The sequence below is a fragment of the Mustela erminea genome, chromosome 14 (assembly GCF_009829155.1).
Source record: "Mustela erminea isolate mMusErm1 chromosome 14, mMusErm1.Pri, whole genome shotgun sequence".
In the NCBI taxonomy this organism is placed as follows: domain Eukaryota; kingdom Metazoa; phylum Chordata; class Mammalia; order Carnivora; family Mustelidae; genus Mustela; species Mustela erminea.
Genome location: NC_045627.1, coordinates 73,178,371 through 73,191,770, shown reverse-complemented (window position 1 = coordinate 73,191,770; position 13,400 = coordinate 73,178,371). Strand labels below are relative to the sequence as shown.

Below are 13,400 nucleotides of genomic sequence, written 5' to 3'. Positions count from 1 at the left end.
GGAAGTGCGTCTGTTTGGTCTGTGCAAACCTTAATCAGCCTGGGAGTCTCTGGGAGGTTGGAGAATGAGTAACCAGATGCCAATCCAGTTTTGAAGAGAAGGATGCAATTTTCCAGACCTGAAACATGGTCTAATAGCATAGCCCACATTTGCATAATCACCATATTCTATGATAAAGAGAACTTCAACATCTAATTACATTTGATGTGGGTCTCATCCCTCGCAAGGGCTAATATTTGGGTAATTCTATCACAAAACACCCTCATTTGTCTCATCTGGGCTGAGGACAAATAGAGTCAGTAAGAATTTCCTTTCATGGCTCAGCCCTGAATTGGAGAAACCCAAGTGCCCCTTGCAGACCTCCCCCTCCACTATGTCCAGAGGTCAAGCACTTTCCCAAAGAGGAATGGGATTGAGCGTCTGGCCCAGGCAGCTCCCAGAACATCCCTGCGACTCCACTGAGTGCAAACAGAGTTCTTCGTATGTGATGAGACTTGAGTCTGAGCCTGGCTAACAAGAGCTGAACTCTTCTCCAGAATGACCACAAAGATGCGGGACCTTTGCTTCTCCCTTAGGGTGAGCGGTCTGCACAAAGACCACAGACCCAGCTGAGAGCCGAGGCAGGGTAATGTGGCTGGTCCTCAGAGTTTATCACCAGGCAGGCTGAGCTGGGTGCTCTGCCCGCCCCCCTCCAAACAAGCATGTTTCTGCCCCATGTGACTCTGCTGTGGTCAGCCTGGGCTAACTCGTGCTCTGATGACAGGGCAGACACACAGAACCACAGGGTCGTTCTGGGCCACTCCTGCTCCTTGCCTGTCCAGTTGTCTAGTGACCAGCATGAAGGCCGGCCCCTCTGTCATTGTCTCCTCCACGTTGGAAGAGCAGCTCACAAGCCTTGTACCCGAGCTGCTGCTCAGTGGACTAGGCCTCCTATTTTTTTTTTTTTTTTATTTGTCAGAGAGAGAGCGAGCGAGAGCGAGCACAGGCAGACAGAGTGGAAGGCAGAGTCAGAGGGAGAAGCAGGCTCCCTGCCGAGCAAGGAGCCCGATGTGGACTCGATCCCAGGACGCTGGGATCATGACCTGAGCCGAAGGCAGCTGCTTAACCAACTGAGCCACCCAGGCGTCCCAAGGACTAGGCCTCCTAGAGCAAGCACTTCCTCAGCGGCCAGTCACCACAGTGCAAGAGGAATTCATGCTGTGGACATTGTTAGGTCCTTAAATGACTGGGTCTCAGTTACGGTTTACACTCAGGTTTTAAAAATACATTTCATGAGTACTTTCTTCTCCCAAAAAGGCGGGTCTACAATAGATTGACTCCAGGTGGAGGCCGAGGCCCGCCAGTGACCACTAGCAGCATCTTTACTCCGACCAGTTTACTTCCAATTCTCATTTTCCAAAGTGACCCATGAAATGAACATCTTGAGGACTGAAAAATCTTGCAAATCTCTGTGTTAATGGTTTGTTTGTGTCTGGTTTCAGGGCCAAGTGAGAAACCCTATCTGGTTAGGGGAAAGAAAAAAAAAAAAAAACACCTTTTTATGTGTTATATTCTTTAGTAAATATTTGATTTATAGGTTGGTCTATGTTCTTTTCTGCCATTGATCTAAAACACCTTTTCATTAAACTCAATTAGGTTCAAAATCATATTTGACTCATAACAGGTGTCTAGTTATAGGCATAATCGTTCTAATCTATTCTTGAGACTGTCTGTATAAACGTGGCTATTATTTGCTTTATGCCTTATGGCAGATAGGAACAATGAGGCAGCAAAGGAGAGAGAGAGGGGCGTGGGAAGGGAAGAGGTAGAAAGAATGAGGTCTCCCGGTGAGCAGCTAGAGTAAAATTTGTCTACTGGGGACACAGACGGACCCTGAGTCCCTTTGAGCACACACCATGATGTTGTACGCTAATTCCCAACCTGGGTTCTCTAATGTGTCCTTACGGGTCTTTGAAGGTAATAGTATTTCAAGGGAGAGTCATGATTTGGGGCATTTATTTATTTAAAAAAAATTTTTTTTAAAGATTTCGTTTATTTATTTGAAAGAGAGAGACACAGTGAGAGAGGGAACACAAGCAGGGGGAATGGGAGAGGAAGAAGCAGGCTTCCCGCTGAGTGGGGATTGCAATGTGGGGCTCGATCCCAGGACCCCAGGATCATGACCTGAGCAGAATGCAGACGCCTAATGACAGAGCCACCCAGGCACCCCAATTTTTGACACTTAAAAAACCTGAGTTGAGTCTCTTTATCAATATGGTAACCCTGTTAGATCTTAAGCTGATGAAATGTGGTTTTGATTAATAAAAATGGGTAACTAGTTAATTACTCACTAATATAAGTACTTTCTTTGGCAGATACAGTAGTTTTCCAAACATGGAACACAGGGCTGTGGCTTCGTGAGATAGGTAGGAGTCAATGATGAAGGGGTCGGGCTGTAAGCAGCGTGGGGCTTCCAGATGTAGCAGAAGACAGGGGGCGTGGATCCAAGTCCCAGCCTGGCCACTGGGTGGGTGCATGACAGGGAAAAACTCATTTTCCTCTCTGAGCCTCAGTTTCCCAATGTCTGGAACGAGGGAGGTAGCCTATACGTCCAGAGTCCTTTCCAGATGTGAAATATCTCTGTTTGTGCGGCTCTAAGTTCTATAATTCCACTCCTCCCAGAAGACTGGCCCAGCTAAATCCGAGGATCTAGGACAATGATAACCTTCTCCAACAGTGCTGGTCTAAACCTACTCCCCGTCCCAGGGAATGCCATGTTTTTGCCGCCTGCTCCCCACCCCCACTATGTGATCAGCTGGCTCCAGCAGGTGCACGTTCACAGACGCGTTCATCTTGCAGACATGCCTGTGTTGGGGGCGTTCTCATCTTCACAGCACTGAAGACAAGCTGCAAGCAGTGAGCACCTTGCTGAAGAGCCCTGGCATTCCCTGAGTGACTGAGTCTGCAGCGCCTTGAAGAGTTGAGACGATCCACTGAGACGAACAAAAGAGGCAGGTCTGGCGCCTCTCTGAGGACAGACACACACCACGTCTGGGCCTCAAGGTCTCCAGGGACCAGTGCTAGGGCAGTGAGAGCATCAGACACAGCTGGATCTGCGTCTACTCCCCAGTGACTAACCCCAGGGAAGTTTTTGAATTTCTCCAGGCTGGAGTTTGCTTATCTATAAAACAGGGAAAATGAAAACTGATTCCCGGCCTGTTAGAAGACAAAACTGCTACAAAGTATGTAAATTGCCTTGGTGCAATGCCTAGCATCCAGCAGGGTCCTTAAAGCATGTGAGTCTCTTTCCTTCCCCCAACAGTTGAAGTATATGCTGTGATGCTCCCCTCCCGACTGAGAAGAAAATGCAACCACACTATGATTGTGTAAGAGAAAAATCCGTGTTCTTAAGAAATTCATGCTGATGTAGTTAGGGGTAAAGAGGTACAATGTCTCCAGTGTTCAAGAAAACATGCATAAATGATAAGACGGATGGATGGATAGACATTAAAACAGATGAACAGAAGGGAGAGAGAGAGAGGGAGGGAATGATAAACAGGTCAAAATGTAAAGGAATAGTGAATCTGGGTAAAAGATATACCTTATGGCAACTTTTCTGTCATTTGAATCATATTAAAAGTAAAAGTTACAAAAACTACACTTTAAAAGATGTGTATTAGGTATACATGTGCTCTGGGGCAGAAGAGTAGATGGGTTTAGAGAGAGTTGCTTAAGACTTCGCCAACTTGGATTTTTTTTTTTTTAATTTATTTGTCAGAGAGAGAGCGAGCGAGAGTGAGCACAGGCAGATAGAATGGAAGGCAGAGTCAGAGGGAGAAGCAGGCTCCCCGCGGAGCAAGGAGCCCGATGCGGGACTCGATCCCAGGATGCTGGGATCGTGACCTGAGCCGAAGGCAGCTGCTTAACCAACTGAGCCACCCAGGCGTCCCGCCAACTTGGATTTTTGATGTGAGGTGTTGATGGACTGTGTTGATGTCCCGCCCGCGGTTCTGCCTGGAAGGCACACATGTGACAGGTGCATCTGTAACTGTCAGCCCAAAGTCAAGTTTCCAAGAGAGCTAAGGTGTCACGGGTTGTAACCAAAGTCCTGACTACTAACCTAAAGGGACAGTCATCCTTTCCCAGTCTGGGGGACACTTCAGTCGGCCTGCGAGCCAGCTGAGACATGGAATGTCCCCATGTGCAATCAGGGGCCCGGGCTGGCCATTTTCACATGCTAGAGTCATGTACTCAAAACCAAATGCTGCTTCTAATGGTTCACGTGGCAGGGTCCCAGACCTCTGAACTCACTGCAGCTTTTAGAAGCAGATGGAAATGTGAAAGCAGCAAACAGATTGTGTAGGGACTTTCTGAGACCTTTCCATGCCCCTTGATGCAGGCGGGAACAGGCTTCATAGATGAGTTCAAAGAAGAGACTCAGTTCAATAACTTCCAAGGTTGCAATAAAAATGTGGCTTAAGCGATGGGCCTGCTGAGTGACAGCAGTGTCTCTAAGTCCTTCCTAGGGTGACCAAGTGTTGACTGGATCTTCAATAAACAATTTCTGTGTTCCAGCCTAATCTCCTTCAGGTGTGACCTAATTTCACGTGGCTCAGTCTCTGGTTTGGGGCTAAACACACATGAGAACAGACACAGGGCAAATATTTATTCCTCATGGTGTGGACTTTGAACATATTTTGCAGATAGCAAATGGGCACGGGTTGCATAGCTAAGGATGTGGCTGGCTTAACTTGGAGGGTAGACACTGATATCTTTATTGACACTTCCATATGTTTTATAAAGCATACTAGCTTTGACTTAAAGTACATTTACTTTAGAGGTCTTGCATGGTTCACCTGCCAAGTAACTTGAATATCCCTGTAAACTCTGAAGTCGTGGAATCTTACACAGTGATGCTGCTAGGAGACACTAAATGTGGGCAACTCAACAGTGGTTGATTTGCGATCCCAACTCTGGTCTTGCTGAAAAATTGGCCATTCGCAGACTTGATGAATCAAGGTAAATGCATTCAGGAGATGGCATTCCAGCATAAGATAGGGTTTTACGTTTACAGCATAAGATAGGTTTTACATTTAGCTATGGAAAGATGTCTAGACACCATGTATTGAAAAAACCAAGCTGCACGATATTCTGTGGCATTTTCTGATGTTTGCAAAAATATATAATTTTTCTAATTAAACATACACATGTACACTAGCTAAACGGTCTAAGACATTTATTGTCAGTTTTCCCTATAGAGGAGGACTTTCTCTATTTTATATTTCTGTTTCTGTTTGGATTTTTTTATACCATGTTTGTACTACTTTTGCAACAAGAAGAAACATTTAAGATTTGTAAAAAGAAAAGGAAAAACACCCCAGAAAACAGAAGCCACTCAAGTATCCTGTTTCCCTCCTCCTTCTTTGCTTGCTTTGAAAATGCACAAGGTGGCCACCACCCAGGGCACCAGAGCAATGACAGAGCTGGGAGGGCGGGGGAGGGGCAGGTATCTTCTGCCTCATCAGCTCCCTCTCTTCACGCTCTCTGTAACTCAGGAGATCGAGGTGATCTGTGCCATGGACCAGGAAGGCCACAGCAGACAGACAGAAGTTCTGGAACTGCCAGCCATCCAAAGAGCAACTTAAACCTCTGGCCTTCCACAAACACGTGTATTTCTCTATGCCTCTGTTTCCCTCCTTATACAAGTTTTCTGGTGGGCAGGGTCCCAGGGAGAAAGAAAGCCCGAGAAAGATGTCTGGCCCCCACCCCGGGCCAGGAGAGCCCATGGGCAGCACCGGCACCGCATAAACTCCAAGGAGGCGGGGAAGATGGCAATGCCATTTCATGGAGACCGCCAGCAAGCTCAGTGCATCTTGGACAAGCACAAGGAAACTATTTACAGCCCGAGAAGGCCCCAATGGCCCCTTCCAGAAACCTGATTACTCTGTTTATGACGACTCAGGCAGCCAAGGATAAAGTGCCTCTCCTCTGTCAAATGGCAAAAGCTTAAGTGAAAGTGAATACCCCTCTCCTGGGACCCCGGGGTGGGAGGGACAGGCACAAATCACCACCACCCCCGCCCAACACCAGCAAACCCAGAACACCATCAGTTCGGTGTCCCGTCTCTGCCAACAATAAACACGGAAATGAAAGGATCACACTCCCACGGAGGTGACCGCTGACCCAAGCGTCCATTCAGCCCAGCCTGGACTTGGTGCAAGTGGTAGATGGGTTGTTCAGCCCTTTTAGATTTTGTAGTGGTGCCGAGACTTCCTGAAAGCCCATTGATTCCCAGAGCACTGAGTCGCTTTGCTTTCCTGCTTAAAGGCAGGGAGTTAGAGAAGCAATCGCTCTCTGCTCCTCGAGTAACAGCAATATTACAATGGTGGGGTTCTGGCTGCTTCTGGTTTTACTCAACCAAATGTGCTTCTGAAAAGCTGTATGTAAGTGGAATGGGCTTGAAAAAGCCCTGGCACAGGACCAGAAAACATTTCTGGAGGAAAAATGCATCAACGCTTTTATAGGTTCTATGTGAGGGCTTGGCAGGCGAGGGATAATGGAGGAATATCCCTGTCTTCATGAAATAGTTCTTTTCTGTTTGAGTTTTCCCTAAGTATAAATTATGTAAGCAAAAAAATAAAATAAAAAATAAGAGAAATGTATATGCAAAAGGAGCCCACTGGGCATTCCTTAAGCCTCACCAGGTGTCTTTTGGTAACAGAGTAATCACCCCTTGATGTATCTGCTTATCTTTGGAGGTCAGTGTTTGTAAGCAGAATTGACAATCAGTCATTTCTCTGAGGGACACTCCTGCTGCTTAAAGGAGTCTTGCAAAGTCTCTTTCCGTAGTGGATGTATCAGCTCTTGATTTCTCGGCTTCTCTTCAAAAGTCAGTATTTGTGTATTTCCAGTTTTCCAGACAGACTCACTTGCATTTGATGGACCACAATCTGACAGAAGAATGTGACCATCCAGGCACTGATGATACAGAGACTGGTTGGGGCAGGCTTTGCCCTTGTCCCCCAGATGTCCTTGGGAAGGCTCATGTGACCAATAAGACCTCACTGAACTCATAACAATAAGACCGGTCTAGTGGTGCCCCTCCCTGTCCACTGGATCTGTGGAAACGCCTCCAAACATCTCAGCTCACCTTGGGGGACACTGTCAGAGCGTAAAAGAATTCAGGTGCCAAGTCCCACTGGCCTCCTCACCTTGCTCCATGGCTGATGGCTGGCTGAGGCCCAAGATGTCCTTACCATCCCCAAGGCAGCTTCAGATCCCCCTAAGCAGCATGTGGTGTGTAAGTAGGTGGGGTTGGGGAGGGCGAGAGGAGGGGGGGAGGAAAGGGCTCAGTAAAGAAGAAGCATAACAAGGAAGAGAACTCAGAGACCCTCAAGGATGGGCAGCAGGGCTCAGTGGCCACAACAGAGGCTTCTAGAGCCAGGCCAAATCCCAACACTTCCACTTATCAGCTGTGTGACTTTCTGCAAAGCACTTAGTCCCTCTGTGCCTCAGTTTCCTTACCTCACAGGGTTGTCTGGAGGATTAAATGAGCGAATACATGTGAAAATGCTAAGAACCTGTTAAGCACTATATGAATGTTAGCTACAGTCAGCGTTGTGAGCCCGCAAATCAATGTCTGGGGCCCTCATCTTCTGCGGGGTGCCAGTGCAGAAAGCAAAGCATTCCTTGTGCGGCCCCTCCTCAGGCTCAAGCCAGATGAACTCTCCTCTCCAGCCATTTGGAGGAAGCAGCACTCAGAGCTTCCAGTAACTGACACAAATTATCATGAATCATTATCAACACAAGTCATTATCAACACGAATCATCAGATTGCTTGTGCCCACCGCACACGTAAGTAGAGTGCTTTCATGGGAGCCTGGCAACATCCCTCAGAAGGGGCAGACACGACCACAGGAATTACCATGTAGATCTGCACGGGAGGGAGGTATGCTGCTACTGGGACTTGCTCAAGGTCACGGGGCTTCTCCCCAGGCTAGCCATCGGCCCTGGGTCAGTCACGTGACTGCGCGGCCTTGGACGGGATAGGTTCCCCACAAGGGGTTCAAAGGAACTAGTTGCTCAGTCACAGCCCTTGGCACTTATTATGCATGCACAATTCACACACCACTGTCCTTCCCAGTCATGCATGATTCCCCATGACAGCTCTGGTCTCGGTGCAGCCTCGCTCCCACCACCCGGCTCTGACCACCCACCAGGAGACCACTCGGAGGGTGTGGATGTTCCAGGATTTGCGACATCATCAAAATGATCAATTTCACAAGCTGGATAAAAATGACACTTTTACTTTGGAAAGTCATGATTAGTGGGGTGATGTCTTCCATTTAAGGAAACAGAGCCTCAGCGCAATAAAGTGACTTGCAGGCAGCCCCCTTACCTGGTGGGCTCCAGACTAGGGCTCGACCTTAGGTCTCTTGGCTCCACATCCACAGAAGAGGGCTTCCGGGACACTGATCAGCGCTGGAGAGTGGGGCGGGGTCCTCCTGCTTTCGCTTCTCCTCTACCACTCAGCCTCTTCCCCTTTATAAAGGGGCTCAGGGGATACCAGCTCCCTTTCTCTGCCCAGCCACCTGGCCCATCTGCCACCTAATCCAGCCTCCCCAATCTGGGCACCGTCCCTTTCTCCTGGTGCTAAGATCTCAGACCAGGGTTGTGGACACAAACATGCCTTTGCGATCCACAGTGGGAAACAGGCCCCGCCATGGCGGTGGTGCTGGAACTGCCCACACCCCCATCCAGACCCAAGGTCAAAGACAAAGGACAGGTCTCCTCACTGAACCCTGCCATTCTGCTCTCCTGGGACTGACCCAAAGTTGCACTGACCCGGCGTGGCCCTCAGCATGGAGAGGGCAGAGAGGGAAACCACAAAATTCTCTTTCACCGAAACGTGCATGGGCTGTGAGCCCAGAGCTCCCTCTTGGAGCGCTTCTCCTGTTAAACATCACAGACACAGACACATAGAAATCTGTGCCCAGGCAGGCCTCCCCATGCACTCATTCCCCAGGGCCTAACACCGACACTTCTCAGCTTGCCCACCCGAAGCTTTGCATGAACACCCCGAAGCAGCGCGCAAGGGACAGCTCTTGGGAGCTGGTGCTCGGGGGCCGCAGGAGAGGAGAGAAAGTGGCTACAGCTGTTCACACCACAAAGTGGAAGAAATACAGGCCTGGCCACAGACACACGGACACGAGCCTCTGGCAGGGTCCAGCCACACACATCCTGTTTTACAGAAGGTCTGGTTCTGGGCCTCCCACCTCCTTCCGTGTGTTCTAGGAGAGGAGGTGCCCGACAGCCTGGGGGCGAGGAGCGGGGAGAGGCTACATGTGTGGGCAAACAGCAAAACCAAGAGGGAGAGGAAACTGTCACCATCAGTGGGAAAAGGAGGAAAGAAGCTTTGGGGGACCGAAGAGCAGGCTGTAGAGAGAGAGGAACGAGAACACACCCCAAAACAAAGGACTTCACAGAAGCAATTACTTCCTCAAAGGGCCAACAAATACCATGACTGCACAGTCCTTACTTTCAAACAGTTTCTCTTTCGGGTTCAACTTCCAGAATTACCCACTCATAGGAAATAACCAACTTGAATAAAATATCAAAAAGTCTTAAAAACACACACATAGACAAAAGCTCCATCCTTTTTCCTCCCTCACTAAACCAATGTCGAACGCGAGAAAGTCTAGGCCTGCTTTTGATTTTAATGATGTATGTTGGTTTTTTTTATCTACGTGTTTCAATACTAGCTGAATTAAACAGCTGTCAGCCTCTGCCCAAGGGACATGTTTTCCTGCACGACACAATGCGCCAGCTTCATCCCAGCTTCCTCTGTGAACCTCTACACCCCGGCAGAGCCGGGTGATACAAATGCCTTGACAATGACAATGACAATGGAGAAAATGCTTCTGTACTCACATTTGTCCCAGGGGCAGCCGAAGGAAATGCGGGATTTGCCTGAGCAAATGACCTTGCTGGAATGGCTGTATATGATGATCCAAGATTTGAGGCATAATCTAAATGATAAATTATACCAACTGTGTGAAATCCTAGTCGTTTACTTTACCTTCAAAAGTCATTATAAGGACATAAATCAGAAGAAAAAAATTAAAATATTCTCTTAATATATTGCTTAGTGATTGGTATAATTTTTACCCCTGGGCATGTTGATAACCAACAAAGCCTTATGTCTGTAAGAGCCTAGACAGTAGGCCAATACATTTTAGTGTCTTGGGATCTTTTTGCTACACAGACACACACACACACACACACACACACACACACACAGATGGGAGGCAGGGAAGGATAGGGCACATCGGCAGGGAAGTCTAGTTATTAAAGACAGGACATCCTAAGTCTTTAGGAAGCTAGTTTCTGCTTCACACTGCTGACCTGAAGAGCCTTACTCACCTTCAGAGTTCCCAGCAGGGTTATAAACAGCTGCGCTGTTGGGAGAGGAACACAGCGTTCCCTCTGCTGAACCAAGTATACACCGGATACCAGCACTGGAGAGGGGTGGGAAAAGGGAACCAGGAACTCAATAAGTAAAATGAAGAATTACCGTATGACCCAGAAATTCCATTCCTAGCCATAGGCCCCAAATAGTCAAAAACCAAGATTCAAACAAAAACTTGTACACGAATGTTCATAGTGGCACTATTCACAATAGCCAAAAGGTAAAAACAACCCAAATATAGACCAAAAGATGAACACATAAACAACATGTGGTACATACTTACAATGGAATATTATTCAGGCATAAAGAGGTTATATAGGCTACACCACAGGTGAACCCTGAAAATATTTTGCTAAGTGAAAAAAGTCAGTAATAAAAGGCCATACATTAAATGATTCCATTTAGGGACTCCTGGGTGGCTCAGTGGGTTAAAGCCTCTGCTTTCAGCTCAGGTCATGATCCCAGTGTCCTGGGATCAAGCCCCACGGCTCTCTGCTCAGCAGGGAACCTGCTTCCCCCTCTCTCTCTGCTTGCCTCTCTGACTACTTGTAATCTCTGTCTATCAAATAAATAAATAAAATCTTTAAAAAAAATGATTCCATTTGTATGAAATGTCTGGAAGAGGCAAATCCACAGAGACAGAAAGCAGGTTAGTGGTGCCAGGGACTACAAGGGAGGGGGAAAGGGAATGACTACTTAATGGGCATAGGGCTTGGGGTGATGAAAATGTTCAGGAACTACATAATGACAATACTTGCACAACTTTATGAATCTGCTAAATACCACTCATTTGCACACTTTAAAATGGTTAAAACGGGACCTTCTAAGTGGCTCAGTCGGTTAAGCATCCGACTCTTGATTTCAGCTCAGGTCTTAATCTCAGGGTCATGAGTTCGAGCCACACACTGGGCTCCATGCTGGCCGTGGAGCATACTAATTTAATTAATTAATTACTTAATTAAAAATATACAATAGAATGATTAAAATGATGACTCTTAAGGGAATTTTAACACAATAAAAAAGGAAGGAGCCAGAAAACGGAGATCCTTATAAAATTATTTTTAAAATTATGGTAAAATATACATAACACAAAATTTACCACCCTAACCATTTCTAAGTGTACAGGTCAGTGGCATTAAGCACATTTACCTTGTTGTGCGACCATCACCACCCCCCATCTCCAGAACTCTACGTCTTGCAAAATGGAAGCTGCCCCCATTAAAAACAAACACCCACTTCCCCTTAAGCCCCTGGCAACCACCATTCTACTTTTTCTGCTTTCTGTCTCTGTGAACCTGACTCCTCGAGCTACCTCTTGTAAGGGGAATCATCCAGTATTTGTCCTTTTATGACTGGGTTCCTTCACTGAGCACAATGTCCACGGGTTCGGCCATGCTGTCACATGGGTCAGAGGTCCTTTCTCCAAGGCTGAAAAGTATTCCAACGTGTGCACAGACCTCATTTTGTTAATCTCTTCATCTGTCGGTGGACTTTTGGGCTGCTTCCACCCACTGGCTACTGCGAATAAGAAAGGGAAGCCTTTCCGATGTACTTTGTTCAAAACATTCAAGGTGACTCTGCTGTTCACATCCCTGGCCATATGCCGCCTTCTCCACCTGGATGGCCCCAGCCCTCTGGGTACTGCTCCGTCCTTGACCCGCCCCTGCCTATTCTCAGCCCAGCAGCCCGGGTCCTGCCTGCTGGAGCCAGAGAGCATCGCTCCTCTGTTCGGCTCTCCAGTAATCCAGTCACTCGCAGAGCAGAATGGAGTCCTCACAAGAAGCCCAGGAGCTCAAATGTGGGCCCGCCACCTTCCCTGCCTCCTCACCCCAGCAGTCCACGTTCGTCATACTGATGTCACCTGAGCATCCCAGGGCCACACCAGGACCTTCAGACTTGCTGTTTCCTCTGCCCCAGGAGTACCCATCCATCAGACAGCCCTGGGCTCATTCCAACCCCTCCTGAGGTCTCCTCAGAGAAGCCTTTCCCCAAACACCCTATGTAAAGGCAAGGACCAGCCCCCACGAGGGCACATGTGTGCACACACATGCTTCCTTCAGCTTAACATTTGCCACCAGGGATGCTATGTAAGTCACTTGTTTATTTTACCGTCTGTCCCCGCCCCCCGCCCCGTTAAGCATAAGCTCCTTGAGGACAGGGGTGTTGCCCATTTTGTTCTCTGCTGCTTCCCCAGCGCCTAGAACAGAACATGGCGTAGGTGCTCCAGGAACATTTGCGAAGCGTGTGCAGGCACCTGCTGTCCTGGCCAGCACTCACTTTTCAGAGAAGACCAGGCATTTCTGAGCATGGAGCTTCCCTTTCACATGCAGCTCCCAGTCCTAGACCAGAAGGAAAGGAAAAGTGACCGAAGTAGAACTGAGTCCAAGAGAAGGAAAGGGATGAGTACAGGTGTCCCCATCAGGCTAGGGGGCTCGCAGCCCAGCAACCAGACCAACCGCGCCAACCCCCTCCCTCCTGGGCTCCTCCCCACACCGCCTTCCCATCTGTCCAGCCGCCACGCCATCAACCAGACCCGCATATCCAGCACCCATCTTGGACAGGAGCCCAGAATCCCAAGCCAGAGGCCCTCCTCTGGGACCCTTGGTCCCATGGCACGTCCCACCTTCCACCCCAACCCCTTGCCCCCCAGAGAGACCCCACCCACTTCTCTGACCGGTTGGGGAAATCTGGCAGGTGGACTCACAGTGAGCTGCAAAGCTTAAGAAAGACAAAATGTGCCATCGCCTCCTGGTGTCGGCCAGCAACCCCCCCACAATCCCTCCACCCGCTGAGTTGAAGGAATGAACTTGCACAGTGTGACCGAAGCAGAAGGACACCATGGCGTGACTCCCACTACCCAGGGATCATCAAGCTCTGCAGACCTCGTGGGAGAAGACAGGATGCACAGCCCAGTGCTTAACTGACACAGGTTCTGGGAGCGCCAGACCCAGGT

The 13,400-nt window shown here is 48.5% G+C and overlaps 1 protein-coding gene across 4 annotated transcripts in view; it reads right to left on the bottom strand.

The window, feature by feature from the left end:
• RBM20 (RNA binding motif protein 20) overlaps positions 1–13,400 on the bottom strand; it is a 186,343-nt gene that overhangs the window by 34,820 nt on the left and 138,123 nt on the right. For all 4 annotated transcript variants that reach the window (XM_032313100.1, XM_032313102.1, XM_032313101.1 and 1 more), the window contains exons 3-5: positions 12,725–12,786; positions 10,402–10,496; positions 9,910–10,007 (exon numbers count right to left, since the gene is read on the bottom strand). In XM_032313100.1, coding sequence (XP_032168991.1) covers positions 9,910–10,007; positions 10,402–10,496; positions 12,725–12,786 — 255 coding nt within the window. The remainder of the gene's footprint in view (positions 1–9,909; positions 10,008–10,401; positions 10,497–12,724; positions 12,787–13,400) is intronic.